The following is a 27,924-nucleotide window of genomic DNA, read 5'->3' as shown; positions in this document are numbered from 1 at the left end:
TGACCCCCCATAAAACATGGGAAATATGGTCAACGCGATTTTTAGCAAAAAGTCTTGTTTTAAAAAATAAATTCATGATATATGAAATGATGAATACTTACGATTATATATTGAAATCTTTGACAAAAAACTGCTACGATTCAACCAAAAACGGCCAAGTTTTGTTATAAATAATTGCTATTAAAAAATAAGCGATTAAAATTCAATTAATCAATTGAAATTCAATCATTCGAATGACATTCACTTGAATGATTGAAGATGATTATAGTTTAACCAAAATTCAATTAATTGATTCATTAATTGAATCACTACCCCATCACTCAAAAATTTCTGAATCGCAACTTCCGTTGTTGTCATTATTTATTTTAATACTAATACTAATTATTTGCTTCATTTATAATTTATTTTATTTATATTAATAAAACAAATCACTAATCTTAATTTAAATCAATGTAATATTTTGTGTCTGCGTAAATGTGGATGTATGTACGTCATATTCATTAGATGATTTCTCTGTCTTGCGTTTTTTCATTGTTTTGTTTGTTACTTATTTATTTATTTTATTTTATTTTTTTTAATTATGATTAGTTTATTATTAATATTTACTATTCGTGTTTGAAAATTAACTCAATAATAATCGTGTCCACCAGTATGGATCGACAACGATCCCTTGGATGTATTTTCTTTCTTTTGCCAATGTAAGTTTTATGATGTGATGAATAAAATTGAATTGAATTGAATTAATCGATTGAAATTCAATTAAATTATTCATTAATCGATTGGAATCCAATCAATTGATTCATTAATCGATTGAAATTCAATTAATTGATCCAGTAATCGATTGAAACTCAAGCAATTGATTTAATTCATTAATCGATTAGAATTCATTAATCGGTTGAAATTCATTAATCGATTGAAATTCATCAATCAATTAATTGTAATTCATCAATCAATTGATTTCAATTCATTTACTAAATTACAATTCAATCACTTGATTAAAATTTAATTAATAGATTGAAATTCAATTAATGTATTAGAATGCATTAAAATTCTATTAGATTGATAGATTAAAATTCTATTTCAATTAATCGAATTGAAATTCAATTAATTACTAGAAATGCAATCAATCGATTGAAATTCAATTAATCGAATAAAATTTTTCGATAAACCAATTGAATTTCAATAATAAAACTAAAAATATATAATTTGCATAACTACGTTGCGAGACAATCGGATTTTTATGATAAAATTTCAGCCTATCAATTTCTTTGATGGAGAATAAAATGGCTTTGGTCAATGAATTTCACTTATCCGCAAACAATAACCGCGACAAACTCTAATTTGCGACGCGGTCTATTTCGTTTCCGATCGATTCCGAAATGCCAAAATCGCGTGTGTGTTTCATTATTTCAATTTCGAATGAATGCGTAGAAAAGGAACATTAATGGTTATTACGTAGATCAATCGCAAACACATGTCCTTTGTTACATTCTCAGGATTTTATTGTGTGTGTGGAATATATATCGTAGGGTTCTTTTATTTCATTTTTTTCTGGATTCTTACCAGCGTAACATCGATATCAATGTCAAGTGACGCGATTTCTGTTGGTCTACACACATATACATGAAAGCGAGCATGAACACATGATCTCTAACTTGGTTGGAGCCGCAGAAAAAAATACACTACGTTTTTTATGTTCTAATGACAAAGGGATATTAATGTGTATTATGTTTCGAATTCAAGCGTTTTGCGGTTAATGGTATCTTCTCGTTTCCTTTCTGTTATGATCGTTTCACCCCGATAAACCATAAAAGCTCTAGATATTTACATGATTGTCTTTTCTCTCGCTTTGTGTCTTCATGCTTTTGTTCAACGCAACTACAGAAATGGAGCTCCTTTTGTTCCTTTTTTCCTCCCATAAAGAATGAAAAAAGTAACAGAGATTGTATTGTATATTGTATATTATGATCATATCTCCATTAACGTAACGTTCACATTCGATCTCAAATATAAAGTTCTATTTTGTTCGATTTCTTCCCGAATTTATGAACTTATAAAGATATGAGGACTGTCCGCGAGGAACAGATTTTAATGATAAAGCAGGCAGAGAGAATCGGCTTGTGCACCTGGGCGGCGGAAGATTAGGGTATGAACATAGTGGGGTCGCTGGTTTCTGATTCTGCGAGTCGCACCACTGCGGATTGTTTAAGAAACTTTAAATTTCGCAGAATCGGAAACCAGCGTGCACTATGTGTTCGTGTACCCTAAGGCTTTAGTTACAAATCAATATTTTTGAAGTTTAAAACAGTAAAATTCACACACATGACAAAATGCTTTTGATGACGGGGATGGTGAAGGAACTACAGGGTGAAAGACAGGGCCTCAAACCGTAACACCAGACCAGAAATAAGAATTCACTCTGCCATAAAGGGCAAGTGTGCATTTTGGTGCTACCCCCCCCCCCCCGCACTCAGGCCGGTAACTAGGCTGGGGCAACCGGAACACTGGCCAAATGGAGCCCTACAAAAAAATATCCACTTATTTTGCGTTATAACCATGGAAGCACCTAAGAAATAGACTGCCCCGGGATCTCGAGAAGGCACACTAAGGCCCTGTCCCTACTTCCCCAGTAACATACCCGGAACGGTCAAATAAAGCCCCTGAATCACAAATTCGGTTTCTCACTTGTCCGGTCTCTGGAGTACCAGAAGTGCATTTGAAATAAATTTCTTGATAAAAATCGTTTCGTTCTACTATCTTGCACAGGATAAGTATAAGTAACGATGGCTCATCAATAAAGAGCTGTAATGTCGATTGAGTTATCTAGCATAACTGAGAGCGATAAAATAATCTTAGATCAAAGAGAGAGAGAGAGACAGGTTCATCTCAGGATCCCCTACGCTAGTGTCTTGTCAGCCTCCCGCACGAGTCGTCTTCAGGGGCGGCACATGATGTTTTGCACCCGGTCGGCAGGGAAGATCGAGCTGCCCCGAAGCAGGCATTGGGGGATGGAGTGATTACATTCTAGAATGTTCTGGTGATCAACGGTTAAGCTTTCTAAATTAGGAGCTTAAAATTGTGTTCTGCCGTCTTGCTTATGCATAAAATCAGATCCAGCCTGTCTATGACATTGTGCAGGTCGACTTTTCCATGGATTAAATCATAGTTTCCCAAACTTCATGTTCCATCGCCCTCTTCATCAGAATTATTTTTCCTCTCATCACCCCCAAACTCAAGTGAACCTATAGGATCCTGTGTTAAATCCGTAGCTTTCATCGCCCCCCTGGACCATTCCGTCGCCCACCAGGGGGCGATATTGCCCACTTTGGAAAACACTGGATTAAATGTTGAATGTCAAGAATTCATATTTAGCTCAGCAGTCAACTCCTGCAGCAATGTAACCCAGCCCAAAACATAAAAAAATCTGAATTCATTAATGTGTGGAATATGCGGCGAAAAATTGGGATAGAATTAATTTCTAATAAATATTTTTTTAAAGTTCTAACGTGAGGAGAACAGTCAACATTTTTCTTAAAAAACGTGTGACAACAACTCCTTCTATTCTTAGTACATTAAACGTATTTACAAAAAATGGTAAGAGTCCTTGGAAGATATTTTAACCTCTTCACGATCAAGGACGTAATATTGCGTCCAAATGCCCAGTGGAATAAACTCAGACAAGTTCTTTCTGTGTTTTCTTTCCTCTCTCCTCATCATCGTGAAGCTTTGTCGTAGCCCTATGAAAACCTTTCAAGTTCTTTTCACCTCCGTTTATTTCTATACTCCTATAAGTGGAGGAGGGTGTGAAAAAAAATGTGACTTTACTGTGTCCATCCTTTTTCTGCAGTAAGCTACTTTTAGTAAAGTTTAGGATTAGCGTATGCGAAATTACATAGAACAACAAATTTTGACAAATTTTATGTGTCCGAAACGAGAATAGCGACCTCGTATGTAATTCGGTGTGCCTAACACGAATTTTATCATAGAACAGCTGGATTGGCTAAGGTTTTATCCGATATTGCGCATTTAATTCACATATAAACACACACAATACAATTCATTGAAGCACAGCATAAGTATACAGAAAACAAAATAAATATACCGAAAACAACACAAACATGTAGAAACTTCAACATATAGAAGACACAACATTTATATTATGTACCCATACTGAGTTGGCCTCTGACCTTGCGACATTTTTACCGAAAGAAGATAAACATGAAACGTCACGATGGAATCGCCCATCGTGACGTTTCACGACATGGTCAGAGGCTAACTCAGCGTGGGTGTACAATATATATATATGTTATTGCCAAAGCTCGAAATTGGCCAATTCGCGACGGGGCCGGCTACTTCGCGAATCGGTCAGTTTCGTTGAATAAGACTAGTTCGCGAAGCGGCCGGTGATCCCTGGCCAATAACAAAAGACATGATCCGGGATTATCGTCAAGTTGGCGTATTTTTTAGTGATAATTATGTCTACGTTAGTCATGGCAACCTATCAAACCGCAGTCACGATTCGGTAATCATTTTCCTCCAAAAACTTGGTAGAAAAACTAGTCGAATCCCGTTTTAACGAATATCGTTATAGCGAAAATCTCGTTTTAACGAACATTTTTATAATCTCCCAGAAAAGTTTACATAGGGACATTTTTAAATAACCTGGAATTCCTTTATAACGAAATTTCGTTATAACGAAGTGATTTCTATGGTTTCTTGGAGTTCGTTATAACCCTGGTAATTATATAAACATATTCGACTGTATATGTTTATATAATTACTTTTATAGTTTTTTTTTCTGTTTAATTACACTTTTTTTCCTCTCGTCACTTGGAGCAATCCAATACAGCTGCTATATATAGACATGTATCACACGTTGGGACTAACAAAAAAATGGATTTGGCTCCTACCGGGCCGTCTTACATCAGCACACTGAGCTTTCGCCGGCTCTGTAGCGAATTAGCCTCACTTCGAGCTTTAGCAGTAACATATACATAAAAACACACAGAAATGCAAATGTATTACAGCACCAAGAAAAAACATTTTGATGGTGATATTCATGTTCAACAGGTCACACACACACAAAACTATTCGGAATCGTTATATTTTCATGTTGGACATTATCAACCAATGACACCGCTCTTGTAAAGCATTTTTTTAACATTTAAAATCTCCAAAACGAGGAGAACTAGAAAAACTTTTTCGTAGTAATATTCGTGTTCAATAGGTCAAAACCATTCCGAATTGTTTATAGATTTTCATGTCGGACGCGATTTCATTGTTGTTCAGTGTAATAAGTGATAGTAATCCACACTTTTAGTCAAATTCCTGAAAGGAAGAAAGACAAAAACTGGCCCGTATTGAGAATTCGCTTGACGTGTTATCGGGAAAGCTTCATTATTATCAACTCCTGTAACCGAATACTTTTTCCGTATCTTACTTTATAGCAGGGTGATTCAAAACTCAACGTGCAAACTTTTAGAAAACACAAAAACAAAACAGAATCACATAGGAATGTATATCCGGAAACCCCAACCTGATCAGTTGGAGGATAAACGGAGATGCAGAAGTGACAAGCCAATAATAGGTGGGAAAAACCCTTAATTTAGTGCTACTTTACTGTACGTGTACTGTTTTTGTGTTTTATACGTCCCCTAAAAGTTTGTCCGTTGAGTATTGAATCACCCTGTATATGCGAATTATACACCGCAGCAGATAATATTCGCTAGCACCTCATTGCTCCTCGAAGCATCCAAGAGTACTTGGCTATTGTGCATGATTTCATGCTTCCAGGGATCTTGCCCGTCATCCTATTCGAGTTCGTTTTGCCTTAGCATTAGGCAGAGTCTGAGGCGGCTCAATCTGACCAGCTGCCCGGGTGCAAAGCCTGATGTATTTGTATTTGATAGTATTTGTATAGAGAGCTATTTCACTGTTCTCAATTATTCCAGACAACTTTTTCCATATTACAGCTCTTATTGATTGAGCCAGTATTATTCACACCTATCCCGTCAAGAGCAAGTATAACGAGGAGATTTTTATAATTAAATTATTTTGTTTTATTAATCCTCTCTCTCTCTCTCTCTCTCCGCGGTCAATGCGAATATAGCGTTTCACGTATTCTATAAAATTTCGCGGGTTACGTTGTTGTTGCATTCTATATATACACAGCGGACAAAATACCCCGCGAGTTTGTACAGAAAAATTCAAAAACCACCCGCGTTTAGGGGTTTAGAGATAAGACATGCGTGAAGCCGAATTTTTCCTGTCTTTTTTGACGATTTTGGAAAAATTAATGGGTTGTAGCAACAAAATTCACACTTACTCCGTATAATATACTAGTACGTTTCCGTTTCTAGTATTACGGCTCCAGGCCTTGTCTGTTCCCTCGAGTTTTCTCAGCATCTCCGTTGCTCAAAAAAGAGCACCAGCTTGTGGTGCCTTGTGAATTTTTATTAGTCCAAAATTTTAAAAATTATGTATGTATTTATATAGGCTGCCATCCCTTTCAACCAGCCACCCGGGTGCACCCTCGCCTAAGTTGCCCCTAGTCATACTTACCATATAGGTGCTCTTTTTCGTGACGCCGGACTTACGCATATAAACTTTGCTCTCGACTCGATATCATGTCTCACCACTATGCCTTGATTTGATCTTTCCTTTCATATAATCCTTTCACAGACTGTCTGTTTGTCATGTAAGTTTCATTGGATTACAAAAATCTTGAACATGTTGGAGATCAAAAACATTGGTGAGAATCAAGTCAGTACATGATAATAATCGAATCATCGTCGAGATTATAAACCACGATAGTTTACTCTTATAGTTAAAAAAAAACATATTTTTTCGCACATGTTTTTCCACTTCCATATCAAATTTCTCGTCGGTGCTCAGGTCGGACCTTAAACAACTCACCAAAAAGAAAGAAAGATTAAAAATATAAAAAGGCGACATCCCATGTATGTCTTCATTCGTATGTGTGTCTCGTCGAACAAATCAAGGGACGTGATTCCTCCTCCCGTGCAGCGCAGTCAAGATGGGAATCGTTTCCAAGCGCGGACGTCGTAAAATAGTGGACTGAGCAAACGTGACATCTCCGAGAGGAAATGGACAAAAATAATAATGATAATACCAATAAAGAAAGAGAAAAACAGAGAGGAAAGAATGTGTTATCTCTTTTTCTTTCTTTCTCTTATTCCAGTCGAGCAACTGGCTGGATTTTTAAAAGCCACTAACTAATGATCTCTGCCAAGAGATACAGACACAAACTACATTATATACCGTATACAAAAAAAAAAGAAAAAAGTAGAGAGAGACACTCTGGAGTTAACGAATCCAGATGCGACGAACAAGCACGATAAAGAGCATCTGCTCTCTTATTCTTTATTGGAGAAGTCAAAAGTGGTGTGAACACGAATCCCTAAAGGAACCACGTCCAAGTAGATGATGTGGACAGCCAAAGTGGAGAAGAGACGACAACGGCAGACACTAAGGATGATGTATAAAAACACGCGGAAATATTTCAGTTTTGTAGCTGATAAAGTAATCGCATCTCTCTTTTTTTTCTTATTTCATTTTCGAAACACGGAGACTGAAATCCAAGATGGACATCGTATTGGTATGCTGTATAGCCCCGAGTGAAGAACAATTCATCGTCAGTGAGCGAGCGACGAGAGCATTTAGCGCAACCAGTGACAAGTTGGCGAGTGAAATAATGCTTGGGCCTTGTATCGTGGTCTCTCTGCTTTTGGAAAAAAAAAAAAAAAAAAATTTTCTTGCATTTGATAGTTTTTATTTTGTCGAGCTTGTTTGTCGGATCATCTACAAGATTTCTAACGAAGATATTGTTTTTCTTGTTTTCCAAAAATGATGTACTTTAGATCTCGCTTATTAACGCTTTTCAAAAAACCATCACGAGAAATCGTGGTAAGCGGGAAAACGCTTTAAGGCAACTGACTACGTGAGGGGCACTTCTTTTTAAAACGGTGTGGTTTTCTTCAAAACATGTCAGTTTAATCATTATACCGTATAAAACAAGGTAATCCAGTGAGATTGCTGAAATGTTTCTGCAACTTTTTGAGATATTTTATGTTCTCAAGAATAGTTTATTTCAGCACTTACACCAGATATTACGCACTGAAAACTACAGCATATATTAGAAAAGTTTTGATATTGAATGTTGCTATGACTGTGCAATGGACTAAATATTTTAAGGCACACTAAATATTCTTTGATGTGTGCCAGTTTTTGTGAAACAATATGTGAATTTCGACAAAAAAAAAAAACAATGTTTTTCAAACAATCTGTAAAACATAAAATTCTAATGATATAGCCAAGATCCTAGCTCATTCATTGCACAGCTAATGTTATCCGGAACTTTGTTGAAAAATTTCATGAGAGAATATCTTGCATAGTTTTTCAGAAATTTATTTTCGCGTGGAATAAAGTAACGGGAAAAAGAAACGAATCTTCGCAAAACGCATTTGAAAATTGTTTGTTGCTTTTGAAACCATTGTTACGGATGATTTTAGTCAGCCATAACATTGTTCTGTATGTACAGGGTGGGCAAAAAGTCCGTAGAAAGTTTAAAAACTCATAAAAACCGGAAAAATAACCGACGTAAAAAACGGTTTGCAGGGTTAGAATCGCTAGATCACGGGAATTTTTTTTCACAGGAAAAAAAAAAAACACAAGAAAACAGCCGATAGGTGGCGCTGGTATGAGCGACTTCGATGGGAATATTCAAATGAGACGGTTATAAGGACTTGCGCTCCTAATTCACAACCAGTTCACCGTTGTAAACAGTGTATGTGAACCCGCTGCACTCTGCCGTTGCTGGATTTGTGACTCGGTGCAATGGTGGTGGTGGTCATGTGGAATATATACTGCTGTAAAAAACGATTTGGAGGCATTCTGTTCGTTATTTGTGTATCTTTTCTCTGACTTGTGTACGTCAGCGCCATCTATAAGCTATTTTTCGAGATTTTCTCCCGTCCTTAAAAAATTATTGAATATATACGATAACATATTGAATCGATATATATTGAATAGAATACGATATGAAATACAAATCGATCAGAAAAAATAATTTTACAATAGTCAGTTTTGGCTCAGGTTTGAACAGTTTATCACGTTTCCTTGATTCGACTAGACCAGTGTTTCCCAAAGTGGGAAATATTGCCCATATTGGGGGTGATGGAAAGGTCTATGAGGGTGTAGAAGCTTAGGGTTTAGAATGGGATACTATAGTTTGGAGGCGATGAGAGGAAAAAAAATCATAGAAGGGGGCGATGGAACAAAAAGTTTATAGGAAACTATGGTCTAGACTCTAGTCCATAGTTTCCCAAACTTTTTATTCCATCGCCCTTTCTTCAGAATTTTTTGTCTCTCATCGTTTCCTAACTCAAGTGAACCCATAGGATCCTATGTTGTAGTAGTAGCTTCTATCGCCCTTCCCTGGACCATTCCATTGCCCACAAGGGGGCGGTATTGCCCATTTTGGGAAACACTGGACTAGACCAATGATGCACAATCATTTTCGTCCGCTGGCCAGATATGCGGTATTTCTGCCGTTCGAAGGGGGGAACCTGTATACTGTATAGAGGAACCATATGACCCGTATTTTACGGGACATTCCCGTATAATTTTGACAATCATTTTTTTTAAATAAAAATGTTCCCTTTTTTCACTCGTTTTCAACGAAGCATATTGGGATTGACTTTGTATTCTTTTCTGAATTCAAGATTTTGAGATTATTTTCATGATTTATACAAACTATATTATGATAATTATGACTATCATAATTAATTATAATAATAATTAATACAAATGCATACATTTTGCATATTTTCTCAAACACATTCGGTTTTTTTTTGGTGGATGAACATTTTTACCCATTCGGCCAGCAGCAGCTATTGGTGATTTCTTCGCATGAATTTCAGAGGCATTTTATAATTGGCAACTTTATTCTCAGTTTTGAAATATTTTATTTGGCTGTAATTGGCAACTTCACTTGCCTTCGTGGTATCATGGAAAAATTTTTCTTGCATTTGGTATGTTTTACTTTGTCAAGCTTGTTTGTCGGATCATTTACAGCAGTGGGTCTCAAAGTATGCGTCGCATCTCTTAGGGGAGTCGCCAACCATCATCATGGCGCCACTGTAAGCTGTCAATACTGATATATGTGCCGGCTCGGTGCCTTGAAGACTACTGTTCTCTTTCTTTGTTCGACTATTGTGGGAAGCCGCCGGCGGACGTTGACCAGACCAAGGGAGCCACGGGTAACAAAAGTTTCAGAGCCACTGATCTAAAAAGTTGCCAACGAACATATTGTTTTCTAAGAGAGTTGTTTTCTGTTTTCTTGATGTTTTTCTTAAAAAAAAGTATTTATTTTCTCAATCTGGGGGGGGGGGGTCGATCGAACGATTTCAAAATAAAGTAAAAGTTCGTTTTAACGATAGCTCACAATCACGGGAAAAATTGTCGTTATAACGGACTTCTCGTTATAACCGTATTTCAATTTTTTGCTTTGTTCGGCCTCTTTCATTGCCAATGCCTAAAGGGGTCCGTGGGCTTGGATGAGAAAGTCATTGACTTACAGTTTTTATCTTGTTAAATACGGTAAATATTATTTTGTAAAGAGGGCTTTCATTTCATATGCACGGGGAGTGGGGGGGGGGGGGACGTAAAATAGGAAAGTCTTCAAGGACCCTTGATATAGGTTTGTCTCACAGCACCTACCTAGCAGGAATCGTTTCTCAGCTCTCCCATTTTTAAGAGAACCGCAAGGGATCGTATGCCGTAAGCATCACTCTTATAGTGAGAACACGGAGATGCTCGCTGGAGCCTATCCAAAAGTACTAATGTTAACTTTTGTAGGCGCAATGTTGCATTTAAGGATTACGCATATAATCAGTGTTGTTATATGACAGTGGTTCTTAAAATTTTGTCACCCGGGGCTCCTATGAAAACCCTAGTCAATGAGCGCCCGAGTGGCGTATTGGTAAGATGCTCATCTACCACATGAAGGTTGTCGTAGCGGTTCCCTGACTCGAACCCGAGGAAGAATGTAGATTAGATATCTACCTAACGACCTACCTAACCTTAAGGCGACCACCGATAGATGGTGGATTGATTTCCAACCCGACTCATTAACGGCAGTAAATTGCAACATAGCGATATGACTAGAGTTGTTGTTTGGTGAAGCAGTCGTATCCCCCACAATATTCTAACACAGAATCACTTCAGAGACCGAACAGGCGCACATCGCCAGCTTGCCGCAACGCCCTTGACACTCCTAAATGTATAAGCCGCGATTCACGCTTTAAGAACCGCTATATGGGGAATCTTCTTCCTGATCACTGCAACGGTGCTCGCGATGCGAAAAAGGTTGATTGCCCTTGTTGTAGACCTGATAATAGATAGATAGAACAACTCACAACCTCGGAATGATGCAAAGCACCTTACTTCCGTTACCTTAAAAGAGGCAGAGTTGTGTCGGAAAAGTTAGCAAAGATTTACAGTGGTAGCTCCTCTTGCCCCGTGCTCGCAAGTTTTGAATCAACGCACAAGCCATTTGACTGAAATGAATAGCTGAACCCAATGACTAGGGAGAAACATTGCACGTGCGCCCAGTGGCACATAAGAGCCGGAGACCGCAGCCTAGGATTTCAAAAGAAGTGTGGGAAAAGACTTGTGGGCAAGTAAGAAGTTGGCATGTTGAAGTGGGAGAGATTTAAGAATGGGGTCTAAATACACAATGAAGATATATACAAAATGTATACAATGTATACAAAATATATATACAGTGCCTCCACTGTGACGGGAAACGAAGAAACAAAGCCTCCGTCCACAGTGCTGGGCAGTTTTGTTTCCTTTTCCTTTTACGGAATATGCAATATACATACACAGAAGACACATAGACCCTACACTGTGACGGGAATAATCTAACAGACAGACCTGATAATAACTACATTCAGGTTTCAGTGCTCCTAGGGAAGGGGGGTCTGATATCGCTCCTTTACGGCAAACCCTGATTCAATCAACAGGAAAAAGCAGAAGGCATTTTGCTTTTGAAGAAAACTTTCTAGGAATTAATATCGGAGAATCGATGAATTTCAGCGGAATTGATGATGCGTTGGACCGAAACTTTAAGGGTCGCGTCCATCACCGAGCACCGTCTTTAGCGAACGAGGACCGCGGGAGGCGAGGGTTGCTACGACATCCAAGATATTTGATAAATAGAACGGTAATCAAACAAATACCTGGGGATGGGTAGGGTGGGATTTTTCCCTTTATATTTGCATAATTATGCGTCCGTCTCCTGTGGAAAACGCTCGTCACGTAATTCATATTTTGATGATTATGAAATATATATATATATATACGTTACACGGGTCGTAATTACCATGATATTATTCACCTCGATTATTTGATTATTTATTTGTACGTGATATTTTTGTTTTTCTTTTTTGCAGCTGATGGTCGGAACAAGTGTAAATACGAGTGTCAGTTCGGTTTCGTCACCTTGCTGCGGGGATTCCGGGCGGGGATCCAGCGGCGTATCGTCGGAGGCACAGGCCACAGTCTTACCTGCTACTTACGATTCAAGGTTGCTGTCGCCTTACCCGAGGCTGGCACCGTCGGGGTTCTACACCGGGCCCTCTCCTTACGGTGATCACCACCCTTATCCGAACTTCGAGTCATCCGCTTTCTATCCGTCACTGGTGAGTACGGTCGATTCGTTAATCCTAACGATTTTACTATCACGCGTGTTCTTAGTTTTTTTGTAAAAACATCAATGTTTCAGAACTTCATGCACCCCGCCCCCCCTTTTAGGCTGAGATCTTTGGTGGGACTCGCCAGACCAGGATTTTTTTCTGGGCCCGCAGGCTAGAGCCCTATCACTCCTACCCTTGGGGGTGCATGGAGTATGTAATTAAGTGTGTTGCTTGATTAAAGTCTGGTGCGTTGAGGTTGGATGAGGTTTTCGAAGTCGAAGTAACACAGCAATCGACAACACTGGAAAATTTTGTGGGGTCTGGAATCAAAAACGCATCGGAGGAAGCCCATGCATCACTATCCAAACTCACGAACCTCTGTGAAACTTCTCCAAGGACTTGTTAAGAACCAGTGCAGTATAGTTATCTTCAGGACTTCCACAAAAGAGAGAGAGGCTGACGGGGGGGGGGGGTGTCTAGCCTGGGTTATGAAAATCCAAAAAAAATTACTCACGCTATAAATTTACTCCGAAATCAATTTAATGAGAAGTATGGGGGTCACACTTCTGGAAGTTGATGGCCCTGGTTCGGACTGGGAGTTCCACAAGAGATAAGTATGGTCTAAAGCAGTGTTTTTTAACCTTTTTCAGCTCATGGCCCCCTATGGATCCCATTTTTTTCTCGTGGCCCCCCCGTCCTATCCAGGGCCCCCCCTGCCCTCATCCAAGAGTGAGATACTTTCTATTTTTTTTATTATGAATGGAATTTTAATAAATCAGATCAATCTCTGGAATCCTGGGTAGGCACGGATTCAAATGGTTGATTATCATCTCAGTAAAAAACGGTCTATGTAAAATACGGGGCGATCCAGCGAACCTACACGATAAATCGACTCTCCTAACACAACCGTTGCTCTGGCGGCCCTCCATATATAGCTGGAAGTAACAGCTTACGTATGAAAATGATAGTACCAGATCCCATATAGTGCAGTCCCCCTCCCTTCATTATAAACATGAAGACCCCGGTCATGCCCACATAGACCCAAGGGTTAGGATGTCCCTGGTTCTATGGACGGATCTGATGGATTCTGAAAGTAGTAATATTTTTCAACCATGTTTCACTTTTGAAGCTGTGAGCTCTCTCTATGACTCCCTTCAGCCCCTTGTCGTGGATCACCTTTCTTCTGATTTTCCCCCGTGACTCCCCTAGAATATCCCAAGACCGCAAGGGGGCCATATGGCCCAGGTTGAGAACCACTGGTCTAAAGGAGACCATAGGCAGAAAAAACAAAAAAAACCAGGGTTAGAAATGCTGAAATACACGATTGGTGTAGGCCTACTGTATAAAAACGCAGATCCAGAGAGGACCCATATCCCAAGAGCCTAATGAGAAAATAATGAGAAATGAGGAAATGGGTCTGTGTGTGTGTCCCGTAAAATAAGGGATAGCGCAGTGGTCCAGTGCCGTCTTAACGCATGGGCCCACCCGGGCACGGCACGGGGATCTCAGAAAAAAAGGGAACAGACAAAAATGAGATCCGGTTGAAATTTTCTAGAATTTATAATGTAGGGCCTCAGAAAAAAAACTTCTGGGGCTCATTAATGCTCTTAAGACGGCCTTTCCGTTGCCATTAATACACAATAAGACAATGGTTCTCAAACTGCGGCCATATAGCCTCCTTGTGGTCCTGGAATATGCTAAGGAGGCTACCGATAGAAATCAAATAGACGAAAGGAAAGCCATGTGATTGCCAGTTGTGATGGAGTACAGGGGCGACGCTTGGCCATGCGACCCATTGAGAACGCACGGGACGCCACTCAAGAGGGGCGCCAAATCCGAGATGAAAGGGCGAAATTTTTTTTTAGGAATTGTTTGAATAAGCTGTGAGGGGAGAGGCATGACCCCCAAGGATAGGGCTGACAGGGCTCCATCTTGGAGGCCCGGGACCAAATCCTTATAATTTTTCTCTTTTTCACACTATAAATTAACTGTAGAATGAACTCTATGAAAAATATGGATTGTGTCACACGAAAGATTCCAGCCCTGGGGCCCTGACGCAGGATATGGGGCTATGGGAGAAGGGAGATAGGCAGGAGGCTCAAAAAATAAGTCCCGCACGGTACAGATTTTGTCTGAATCTGCCTCGATAGCTTGCATTCTTGTTTCTGGTATTACGGTCAAAGATCCTGTCTATTTTCTCGAAGTTTCTGTTGTCGAGGTATGACTCAAAAGCGTGATGTCATGTGAATTGATACTGAGTTTAATTTTGGGGTTTTAACTAAAGTCTACGCTGTCGCCCCTTACAACCTGCCGCCCGGGTGCGCCGCCCCTCTTGCACCCTCGCTTATAAGCCACCCCTGTATTTCATATACAGATGACAGCAGGGATTCCACTATAACGATATTATTTATTACTTGCGTACTCAATATGCGAGTGAAAGCGTTGAAGTACGCTTACCAGAAATTACTGGTAAGCGTAATTTTAGAAAAATAAATTGAAGGAGGTGGGGGGAGGAATGTTGTTCACGCTGGCCAATAAAATCTGAATAAATTCTGGGTGTCTTTGTGTCTCTCTTTATCAAAATTCACTTAAAACCCCCACGAGCATTAATATAATGGCGACGGGCTGTTCATCATTGCTTTGACGCCCGAATCCAGAGAGAGAGAGAGAGAGAGAGAGAGAGAGAGAGAGAGAGAAAGAACGAAAGCAATTGTGAAATGAAGATGCGTCTTCTTAACAGATTAGTTGGACGTGTTTCACAAATCACGTTAACAGCGGCAATTCCTCAGGACAGCCAAAAAAACGGACCACACATCTGGTGCCACATTCACCTTGTTCTAAGGGAAAGTGGGGGGGGGGGGTGCAGTAAAAGATGGAAAGTAACACACCTTAAAATTTATGGCTCTTCTGGGGGGGAAGAGAAAGAAGTGGAGTTTCGTAAAATTATGGTTTTGAATTTTCGCGGAGAGAATAAGATCATTTGAGTTAGGCTGCATAGGATTCCGGGTGTCAACCGCAGGAAGAGGCGCCCGTTAATTCTCATCAAGGTAGGCGTCTATATAAACCACAACTGTTAGCATGTATAAGCCACTGTTGTTATATTAGATGTTTTAGTGAGTAGAGATAGTTTTTTCCTCTACGTAGTGGAGAATTGATGGATTTCTTCAGATTCCTGAAGTTACTTCCCCTTAAAACGGGACGCGCTCATCGCAATGCGTGGCAGCACAATATTTCTCTCTCTTCCTTGGTCCCCCTTTGGATCATATTTATTTCCTTGCGACCCTTTCCGCGCATCCAGGAGAGTAACCCTTACTACTTATTAAATGTATTCATCTGTAAATGAATAGTATACAAAAATTAAAAAAGTGCTAATGCGGCCTTTATCTCATCAACCGTCCGTCGCAGAGGTATGATTCCAATTTAAGAAATGCTCGTAAGGTGTTCAGAAATCACCCTGTACCAGTTTTGAGAGTGAAAATAAAGCATGTAACAAAATAGAAAATTCTAAATTTTTATACAATCCCCTTGTCCTCCAACTTCGAATTAGAAAGTTGTTGCCTTGTATCTTCTGAGGAAAAAAGAAAAAAATCTCATGTTTCTAAGTGCGATATTCGTTAAGATATTTGAATTAAAAAATCGGAGAACAGCAAAAACGCTAACAGACAACGCTTATTTCCCAACTTTTTTCCGATTTTTGAGTTCGAATATCTCAGTGAACATCGTGCTTGCAAACTTGTAATTTTTTTGTTGGCCTCAGGGGAGAGACAGGGCAATAAATTTCTAATTGGAAGTAAGAGGACAAGGGGACCGTATAAAAATTTAGATTTTTTTTCCCCTTCGTTACACGCTGTATTTTCACTCTCAAAACTGGTGCAGGGTAATTTTTGAACGTCTTTTGATCATTTTATAAACTGGAATCATACCTTTACGACGGACGGTTGATGAGATAAAAGCCTCAAAACTTAGAATAATGGTTTGGAATAGAATGGAATAGAGAAAAAGAATTGAATTGAAAAAAGAAAAAAGCTAAAAAATGAATAAAATTGAATCTTAAAAAACCAGAATTTTTCTAAGATTCGTAATGATCTAAATTTGAGCAATGGAATTGAAGCAAAACGTTTGACTTCAATCACAATAGTAGGTCCACCACCCCACACACACACGCATCATCTGATAATGAAGGAAACATCTGTCCCAGAAGAAATTTCAACATTACCAAATACAGCAGAACGTCAAAAAAAAAAAAATTTTACGCTGAAGTCCCCAAATAAAATTCCAATTGTCATAATTGAGTTATTAGGAATTTAAGAAAACGGACCAGAGAAAATGACGAGAAAATTATCTGAAAGAAAAAGAGAGAAGAATTTGAATTATCCTCACCCTGAAAATGTCCACTGTTTTGACGGTACGAAAGTAGATCGAGTTACATCCAAAGTGATCCCAAGGCCTGAAAATGGAAGAGAATGAATTGATCCCATGAGTTTTTCTCAACCTTTCTGAACCCAAGGACCTGTAAAATGTAAAATATCTGAGATGATGACGATGGACCTCTTACTTACAGCCCGAATTGCGTGACTACGTGTCCCGTATTTCACGGATCATTTCTGTATTTTGTCAACAAAATACAGAAATGTCCGACAATTGCCCTGTTTTTTAAAGAAGCTCATTCGAATTCGTAATCTTTACTTAAAATGGGGAATGAAGATGACTTTCGCAACTTATAAATTATACCATGATATAATTATGACTATTTATCATAAATATTTATCTCACACATTTGTCATGACCAACGTTTTTTTCCCGCGAACTACATTTCAATTCACTGCGAGTTCCACGAGTCCTTAATTTCCCGCTCATTCATGATTTCCAGCCATTTCAGCTACAATCGGTGATTTTTTTCCCAACTTGTGGCAATGTTTAAGGAAACAATTGGCAACATCCCGTATTTTGCTATACTCTAGAGCAAAATCTCCCGTATTGTTCTGAATGGAAATTATCCCCAGCCATGATAAATGATTTTTCATGAAATACGTTTTACTTTACTGGGATTTACTGCAGTCCTTTATTTCCCCCGTTGTTCAGCAATTTTAGCAATAACCAGCAAAAATTCGTCGTGAATTGCATTTTTCGGCAACAGTTTACTCCATATTTTGCATTGCGATTTGCAGTATTTTCCTCGATTAGATATGTTTACCCCAAGTATGTAAGCGTAATTTTTATTTGAACCCATAAGAGAATACAACTAATATCAATAAAAACATTTCTCATTAATTAGAATTAAAATGATCAAATCTGTGCCTGCGGACCACCTGCACTATTGCCACGGACCACAGTTTGAGCAACACCGAATTAATCCATTTCAAACAAACACAGATTAGCTGCTGCTGCGGCTACATCACCGAAGAAAAAGATAGGTGAGGAAAAGAATGGCGTATTTATCGCGGTATAGACGCAACACAAATTCCAGGCGATGCATCAACGTGTAATATTGTTCTTTCCGCAGAAGAAGAAGCCGATGTATGTACCGTGTATGTTCATAAATATAGATACATATTTCTGCCGAAGGATCTGGAATACCTCATCCTCGAGATGGAAAGCGTATATATAAATAAATACACGTTGTAGCTGGTGAGAGAAACATGAAGTGCAAAGACTTGCTTACAAGAGTAGCCTGTCACGAGGTACAAACTTATAGATACAAAACACTCTGCCCATAACTCAATATGATGAATAACCTCATCTTCTTCTCCCGTGTACACTCGCATGTACAGTGGGAAAAAGAAGAGGAATCTTCTCGAAGAATTTCAAATGAGAGGTGGGTAGGCACGGAGAGAGAAATCCATATTTCGTGTTTATTCGGAATGAAAAACTCATGCGAATGTCTATATTTTTTGCTTCAATTTCCCCAGGATCTCTTGAAACAAGAAACGAAAGGAAAAAGAAAGGACACAAAAATAAACAAATACATGGACACGTATTCAATTGGCGGGTTTTTTTTTTTCTGTAAAAAACCAGTCTTTTTGTATATTCCAGACACGTTTTTTTTTTTTTTTAAGCTTTTCTTTTGGAAACGATTTATATTCGAGGGTAAACTCATAACTCGAGTTCTCTGCAGGTTAAAGGCGATATTCCGTCTTATTCTTATTTATTTTTTTTCCTGTAGATTTTTATCTGCGGAAAGAAAAGAAAAATCTTTGCGATTTTTTTCTTATTTTTCGTATTATTATTGTTTTTTAAGTTGAAAATTTTTTTTGTGTAAGTTTTGAGGTTGAGCTGTGGGAATGATTGTGCTTTTTTTTTGTTTTATTTGGCCCTCTCGTTGTTTGTGTCGTAGACATTTTCCTCTTAGGTGCTTTGTTCTAAATTATAAATTGGAATTGATCGACAGTCCTTGGAATTATTTTCTTTTCCTTTTTCTAATCAGTCCAAGAATAACAAGAAAAGTAGACAACTTTGGTTGAGGTTTTAAAAAAATGAATAGAGGAATGACGTGTATTTGGCGATTTATCTGATCGGAGATCGAAGCTGATTCCAAGAATTTCTATGAAATAGCAAATTCAAGTGCCACGAAAGGGCAACGAGGTGGCCGTTGAAAACAAAAATTCGAATAATGTCCATAAAAAAATATGGATGCCAAATGTATCTGAAATTCTAGGACTAGATATTTTAAAGATTCGCTTTTAACGAAAATATGTCATTTTTGATTTGCATCCGGTGTTGAAGATCGAAAATGCGATCGGCTCTCTTTCCTGATACTGAGGCTATATTGGTATTTGTGGCATGAATAAATGGACGCCGGAACTCTGCCACCGAACTTATCCCGTTGCCAAGATCTCTTCCAGCCCAGCTTCGTGGCGTAGTGTTTTGTTTTATTCAATAATAAACAAGCATTAAAGTGAAAACAAACAAATTGGATTATATTGTCTCGAACATTACAACTGTGGGCATAGTTTGGAACACTTTATTATTAACCCCCACTGTACTGTTCACATTTATCTCCAAAGTTGTAATGTTCGTGACATTATGATCCAACTTGTTTGCTTTCACTTTAATGCTTGTTTATTATTGAAAAAACAAAACAAAACCCAAACACTTTTCAATCCCCTTGGGAAACAATAAGTACACTTATATCAAAGCAAAATTCCATCAAGACTAAGATGCAATCAATAAGCATTGTAAATGATGTTTTGCAATGTTCCTTGAAACACTGGTTATGATAAAAGTAGAGACGATATAATTATTTAGATCCCTTATTTTCAATCGTGCAGGAGGCTCACTCTGGCGGTTAGACTTGGAATCACCTCCCTATTTCATTTACAGTGCTTATGGTGTCATCTAAAATAAAAAATTCGAGTGTGTACCCAAGTCACCCCGGCAAGTTTTCTGTTAATGCTACCTTGTACCCGTTGCATTTAAGTATTGGGAATATGCCTTTATTAGTTTGAGCATATGTCAGAATTTCTATACGTACAGGTGCTTCTCTTTTGATTACGGGTGTAGGCGGCGATTGCGACTCGAAAATGTTGAAGGAAACCCCCCTTCCCTCCTGTGTTTACCTGGATGTCCTTTCGATCTTTGTTGGTGCACGATCTTGGCATCTCATGCTTTTCTATGCGAAAAAAATCTTCCTTTAAGGATCATTTAGAAATTTTCTATTCACTCTTTAGGTACTCAATTTTGTTTTCTTCTAAATACTATGGATATTTTTATACAATTTAATTCGAGCATTTACGATTTTAATTGTTGGTTATTTTTTTCTTGAATTCTAACTTCAGCGACATGCATCTTTTTCAAAAATCACCAAAATTTACAATTATTTTGTGCCATTAAAAAGTTTTTTAAATAATTCTAATAAAATATCCTCCTGTTAAAGTATATAACACCAAAATGTCGAGAGACAAAGTTTCAAGACATTTGAATAAGTGATGATCGAAAAAAATGGTCCTTATCTAACAAGAAAACTTAGTTTTGAAAAAAGAGCACTTTTCAGTGGGAAACATTAGCATGTGTTAATGACTGCCAGCAGTTCATATTAAAATATTTTAAAAATATTTCTAGTACAGGGTAGAACCAAAACTTGAACGCAGTTAGACGCAAGAAATTTCATAGTAGGTATTTGAAAATTGAAAAATTCAAAAACGTGTGTTTTGGAAAATTTGGTGCAGCCAATTCAGTTAAACCAAGTATAAAAGTAAAGTATTTGGATCTCGATAACACCGTATATCTTCGGAGACACCATATTAACGAGGAATGTCCTGCTAAAGAGGGTTCCACAATTCGAAGCACGCTGTAAAGATTTTCAGAAGAAAAATAAAGTTACATTATATGGATCGAAAAAGAATCCACGCGGCTTCTCTTTTTGAGATAAATATGTATGAAAAAAAAAGATTAATATGCGCACACGCAATTTACGTTAGGGGGTGTAAGGAATCGGAACTCTGGAACACAGCTCCTGTTTAACATAACTCGAGCTTTAATGTGTCTCGATTAATGCCTCTCCGACCAACACAAATCGGTTAATGCTCCAAAAGAATCGCCCAACATGGAGGTGTAGTAATTTTTTCCCCTCTCTGTGGGATTGTTCATTGGGCGAAAAATTGCTTTTCGGTCGAAAGTTGGTTCTCGCTCGAGTTTTGTAATTTCGCTATTCACTCGAACTGTTGCCATCCGATTGTTTCGCCTCCAGGCAAAAATACACAAAAATAAAGGGAGCGTATCGAAAATCATAATAATGGCGACAGAAAAACAAAAAAAAAGAATACCATGGAGGACCTATTCTTCTCTATATAAGGGTGTTTGACGTTCCAACGTTAACGTTCCAAAAGTCAAGCTATTAAATCCTCCAATCCTTTGTGTTGGTATTAGCACCTTAGTCTCTCGAGCACATTCGCAGATTAAATTCCTCTCTCTAACGATGACGGAATTACGCCGGTGAAACAATTTGTAAATGACCCTCCGTTGCTTTGTTATAATCGCCAATCATTTATGCCAACATCAAGGATTCCATTATAATGTAACAGAGGAGAAACAGTGTATTTCCCTTCGCACATACACACGCCTATGTGTATTCATATTCATAGACTTCTCAGCTATGCAATATCCAAATACTAGGTGGAGGGATTGTTGCCTTTAAAATCAAGAATGTGTGATTTGGGAGCATTTAAAAGTCATGATTGTAACACTATTTCTCGTTCAAACTGTTATTTGACACACACACACATTTCAAGAAGATCGTCAACAGATTATTCATTAATAAAAGAAATTTGGGTGAATATTGTTCTCTGTGCCTACCTTTTCGTGGTAGGTACAGACATAATGGAATTGGTATCATAGGATTTGTCCTTGAAATAGCGGCTTGAATAGCGGCTACTAATGTTGTAGGCTATATTTGCGTTGCGAACTTTTCGAGATATAGTGGAAACAATTTCATTACGAAAGCGGGCCGCGAGCCTGGTACCCAGACCCGAAGAGGTATTAAAACCATAGTGATATTATTGAATTTGCCTTAACGAGATCTACCCGCAGGCATCAAAACACTTACGTATTCCGAATACTTCTTGAGATATGAACGTTTAAATTAGTAGTGCCAGAAACTTTTTGCGAATTCATCCAGTATCGTCAGATGATTTAAAAGACGAATTCACGTCGAAAACAACATCTTCCTAATTTCCTCAATAAATCATTTTAGATGTATACTTTTTTTTATTTATTCAATACTAACTTTACCTGCGGCTTCGCTCGCGTAGATTTGACTATCTAAAAAGTAATCGGTGATGATTCCCCCGATACAACATTTAACGCTATCGTGATCCCCTTGCGGGGTTGAATTTTCAGAAATCCTGTCTTAGTTAGTCATTATAAAATATAATACTGACAAAATTCCATATTTATAGTTTCAACAGTTTCAGCTCGGCACCATGATTGTCCCCACATAACCTTTGAACCGCTTTATGTCCCTCTTAGAGGTTGAAATTAGAAAAGTACCTCCTTAGTGAGTCTCCACATCATAAAATAAAACAACTGACTAAATTTTATATTTATAGCTTCAGCGATTATTGCTCCATATAAACTGCGAACCCCCCCCCCCCCTTGGGGGGTTGAATTTTGAAAAATCCCTTTTTAGTGTGAGTCTCTACAAATTTCATATCTTTCACTTCAGTGGTTTCGGCTTGAGTGATTTCTCTATATAACCTTTGACACCCCTTATGACCCTCTAATTACTACTCTAAGGGTTAAAAAGACCATAGAGGATTTTGAAAAGGAAGGTTAGCCCCTAGGCTGCCGTAAAAGCGGCTCTCAAAACGGCTAAGTAAAAAAGTTCCCTTTTTTTCAGTTGTCTTTGGGAAACATAGATGGTACTCAAACTGATAAGTTGCGAATATAGTGATAACTCGTCTAACGAAGATAATTCGTTCCTGAAACACGTTCGTCAGCCGAAAATTTCGTAATCCGATTACTGTGCAGTGAAACCTATCTAAGGCCGGGATTACACTATAAAAGTCTTGTAAACGTGCTTTTGTAAAACTTGAAGAATTCAACCAATAAACTGATCGGTTGCATTTGCTCGAATGTAACCGATCAGCTTATTGGTGGTATTTTGTATTGTGGCGAGACTTTTTTTAACCTGGAGATCAGCTTGCATCAACGGATTTACTGCGACATGTGCTATCAACCATGCAGGGGTTCATGGGGTTGTGATTTGGTAAGGGTCTCGTCGTTACAATGTATACGGAAAATAGGCTGCGTGAAGAAATAATGATGTTTATAGGAAAGGAAAATTCATTTCTGCCCTCAGAACTCAAACGGCGGTGGTCTCTCGCTTGCCGGACGAGTGTTCTACCTCATGGCTATGAAAGCAGATAGAACATTTCTTCCTTGGAGAGCATATATATGTGCTGAATGGCTCAGTACGATAGACGGTAGCACCATTCCGCTAACATCTTGCAGATGGCATCAAGGTCACAAGATAGCGACGTATATGTAGACAAAGACGTCCTCTCATTTTTGTCAATACAATGTGTAAACGGAAAACAGGCCGTGTGAAGAGATGTTGATATTTAGGGAAGAAAAATTCATCATCTGCCCCCGTGATAGCATGAACCAGCTTCTGATTCAAAAATTCGGATTTCAGAAACAAGTTTTTTTTGACGATTTTCAAATTGTCTGACGAGATTGGGTGCATTCGCAAAAAAGTTGCTTAACGAAATAATATTTAAATGGTCACATTCCTCGAAGTACCCATAATATATTAGTGTTTTTGATGTCTGCAGGTAGACTTCGTTAACACAAATCCAATGATGCTACTATTGTTTTAACATCTCTTCCAGAAACGAAGCTTGTGATCTGTTTTTATAACCAAGCTCTTTTAGGCAATGTCTGAAAAGGTTTTAAACGCATATAAAAGCCAATGATGTCATTTGCTTGGCATTTCTAAGACAAATCACGATGCTATTCTGGTTTTAATACCTCTCCTAGTCTGGTCACCAGGCTCGAAGATCGATTTTGTAACACAATTATTTTGCGCTTCATCTCGAGAGGCTCGCAACGCAGATATAATACACTGGTATCGTCTTTTAGCTATTCCAAAGAACAATCCGATGATACCAGTTTCATTACGTTAGTACCATCACGCGATTCAAGTCACAGAGAACGCCTTCACGGCAAAACTTGCAGCCGTTAAAACCCCAATTTTTTCTTTACCTCACCTATCAAACGGCCCACGTAAATCACGATACAGCTCACTCAAACACCTATCAATCCAATACGAAAACGTGAGAAATAAAGAAAAATCGAGTGTATAGCGACGCTCTCCTCTTACTCCGACTATGTCCATTCGGTTCCGAGCAAGACGATGGTCAAGCGATCGCGTTGAATATATAGAGAGAGAATTCGATCGATCCGTCGGAGAAGGGGGAGGGAGCTTTGATTTGTGGAACTCCCCCTCCCACATTGCACACAAGCAACCTAACATACTTCCGACAGCCGCATTAGCCCTCCGAACTCCAATTAGAGACCTACTAATCGGCAATCGCAGCGCTTTCTCCTGGAGAGAGAGAGCGAAAGGTTGGTTTTGGGAATCGAACACAGCTGCACTCAATGTCCGTCAATTAAACACTCACTCCCGGAAAACGCAGGAGCCGAGAGAGAGAGAGAGAGAGAGAGAGAGTGAGCGTGTGTGGAATGAAATAACCGTCTGTTTTATAGATCTGACCCGAGTTCGCTGTTATAATAATAATACGGCATCTCACTTCTGAGTATAAAGTGAGAGTGAGAGAGAGTCACCGAAACCAGGTGCCGCTAATAGTTTCCATCCAAAATCTAAAGCAGTCGTCGTTGCTGCTCCGCAAAGTACCCGCTATTAAAATCAGGCAAAGTAATTAAGAGTTGGCGACAAACTTCACCGATTATTATTACCATTATTATATTTAATAATACAATTTTTTTTTTGGCTCTTTGGAAAATTATAATCGACGAAAGTGTGTTAACGTGACGTCCGATCATCAGATTTAGTTGCGGAGTCGTTTCCTGACCGAAATATTCGATACGAGTTATTTATTAACTTTTTTGTTAATTAATCAGTTTTTTGAAGTGTCGAAGGGAATCTCGACATTTATCAGAAACAATGATTACACCGAACAACGAATGTTGACAAAGTTTCTGCGCCTGAAACAAGCATGTTCATTTTTTTCGAAATGCAATTGTGTGTGCCGAACACGAATTCAAGACCATGAGAAATCATGTTCAAGGGCGAAGTCAGGCGATGAAACAATAAACCTGCCTCCGGAGGGAGACTTGGGTTAAGCCCTGAACTATATGCAATATTCGTAAATATATTTGAATTCAAAAATTGGAGGAAAGTTGGATAAAAACCGCATGAACACACACTAACTCTTCGCTCATTTTTATGCTGTTCTTCCCCAACTTTCCTGTTATTTTAAAATTCAAATGTGTCTACGAATATTGTACTTGGAAACATGGATTTTCTTTTGTTTTGCCTCAGATGAGACAGGGCAAAAACTTTCTAACTATAGGTTTTTTAGGACAAGGTGCCCGTATAAAAAGTTTTTTTTAATAATTGTATGACCCAGCGTTTCTCAAAGTGTCGTCGCGTCTCCTAGGGGCGTCGACAACCTTTGTCCGGCGTGTCACGGCGAGCTGGAGGTATTGATTTGTGTGGCTATTTACGATTTGAAGTGGTTCTTTTACAAGTGAAAATATCTACTAAACTATACTGGGGAGCCGGTAATAAGCCATGAATCGGGTAAGGGAGCGGCGGCGGCTGACAAAAATTTGAGAACCACTCATGTAACCCCTTACAACATGAATGACGTATCTGAGTTCTAAACGTTATTTGGATACTTTTTCTAATTGCAAGTTTGCCTCTAGGATCAACGGTTTGCCAGTAAAGTGCAGCAAAGGGGAATTAAGTAATCATACTAAACAAGAAACGCCGTTATAACAGAAACTATTGCTGCCATCTATCAAATACAAAACACAACAGTATATTTCTTGGATTGAAATTGGTGATCGGATCTTGATTAATGTGCCGCATATAAAGTAAATTTTAGTAAGATATTACTAAAGGATATCACAATCCTTGGCATCAGGAAAGCGTCATTGAAAAGCTCATTGATGAGAAGCTCATGATTAAACTGTAAATTTTTATTTATGTTATCTTACATTATCTAAAAAGCAACTGTTAAAATTTCGAGATAAAACTTCATGATTCCACTATTATTATTGCTTTTAAATTATTTAGTAATATCATACTAAAGAAACTGTATTTTTTAATGTGACATATTGATCAAGAATCAGTCACCAATTTCAATCCAAGAATTATAACATTTTTTTATTTGATAGGTGGTAGCAAAGGTTTCAGTTTAAATGATGTGCTTCCTATATACAGGGTGGGCACAAAAAGTCCGTAGAAACTTTAAAAATTCACAAAAACTGGAAAAATAATCGAAATAAAAAACGGTTTGCAGGGTTAGTATCACTAGGTCACGGGATTTTTTTTAAAGACAGGAAAAAACAAAAAAAAAAACTAAAAAAAAACAACAAAAAAACAAGCTAATAGGTGGCGCGGGTATGAGCGACTTCGGTGGAAATATGCAAATGAGACGGTTATAAGAACTTGCACTCCTAATCCACAATCAGTTCGCCGTTGTAAACCGTGTATGTGGACCTGCTGCACTCTGCCGTTGCTGGATTTGTGACTCGCCTGCAGTGTGTTATCCCCTGTGGTAAAGTCATGTGGAACATACACTGCTGTAATAAACGATTCGGAGGCATTCTGTTCGTTATTTGCGTATCTTTTCTTTGACTTGTGTACGTCAGCACCACCTATCGGCTGTTTTTTGATGTTTTTTCCCCGTCTTAAAAAATTCCCCGTGACCTAGCGATGCTAACCATGCAAACTGTTTTTTATTTCGGTTATTTTTCCGGTTTTTGTGAATTTTTAAAGTTTAACGGGCTTTTTGTGCCCACCCTGTATATATACAGTATATAAACAGCGCGCATAGCAAAGAGGGGACATGACATTTTCCCGGTGAACCGTTGATCCTAGAGGCATACTTCGAATTAGGAAAAGTTCTTGAATAACGTGTAGTACTCAGATGTGTAATTCATGTTTCAAGGGGTTGTTAGCTATTACAATAAAAAAAAGTAACTTTTAATACAGTCCTCGCGTGGTCAGAAACATAATTAGAAAGTTATTGCCCTGCCTTTCTTGATGCCAAAAAAAGTCCACGTTTTTTTAAGTGCATTATCCATTCGAATTCGAAAAATGGAGGGAATTCGGGCAGAAAAACCAGCGTTAAATGTGAGCAAAACGGTTATTCGGCATCTTTAGAGCAGTTTTTTTCCCAACTTCAGTCCATTTTTCGAATTCGAATATGTCAGTGAATATTGCACTAGTAAACGTGGAATTTCTTTGTGTTCGCATTAGGAGAAACAGGGCAACAACTTTCGTAATTGGGTTTCGGGGCGCACGAGGACTGTATAAAAAGTTTTTTTTTTAATCTCAATAAAACCGCACAACCGGTGTTTCCCCTTGAAACATGAATGACGTATCTGAGTTCTATATACACGCTATTTGGAAACCTTTTTCTAAATGGATGTATAACTGTAGGATCAACGGTTCCCCAGTAAAATGTCATGGCATGTAAAATGTATAGTAAATTGAACTTTTTAGTTTGCGTCTGAT

At 38.4% G+C, this 27,924-nt stretch overlaps 1 protein-coding gene across 1 annotated transcript in view; it reads left to right on the top strand.

Moving 5' to 3' along the window:
* Positions 1-27,924, top strand: part of LOC149071131 (uncharacterized) — an 82,069-nt gene that overhangs the window by 13,890 nt on the left and 40,255 nt on the right. Inside the window, exon 2 of the mRNA XM_089248188.1 lies at positions 12,477-12,725. Coding sequence (XP_089104314.1) covers positions 12,477-12,725 — 249 coding nt within the window. The remainder of the gene's footprint in view (positions 1-12,476; positions 12,726-27,924) is intronic.

Source organism: Pholcus phalangioides, unplaced genomic scaffold, assembly GCF_987345545.1.
Source record: "Pholcus phalangioides strain wild (caught in Gottingen) unplaced genomic scaffold, Ppha-v1.0 ptg000019l_1, whole genome shotgun sequence".
NCBI lineage: Eukaryota > Metazoa > Arthropoda > Arachnida > Araneae > Pholcidae > Pholcus > Pholcus phalangioides.
The sequence above is the reverse complement of the archived record's forward strand: the minus strand, read 5'-3'. Positions and strand labels throughout refer to the sequence as shown.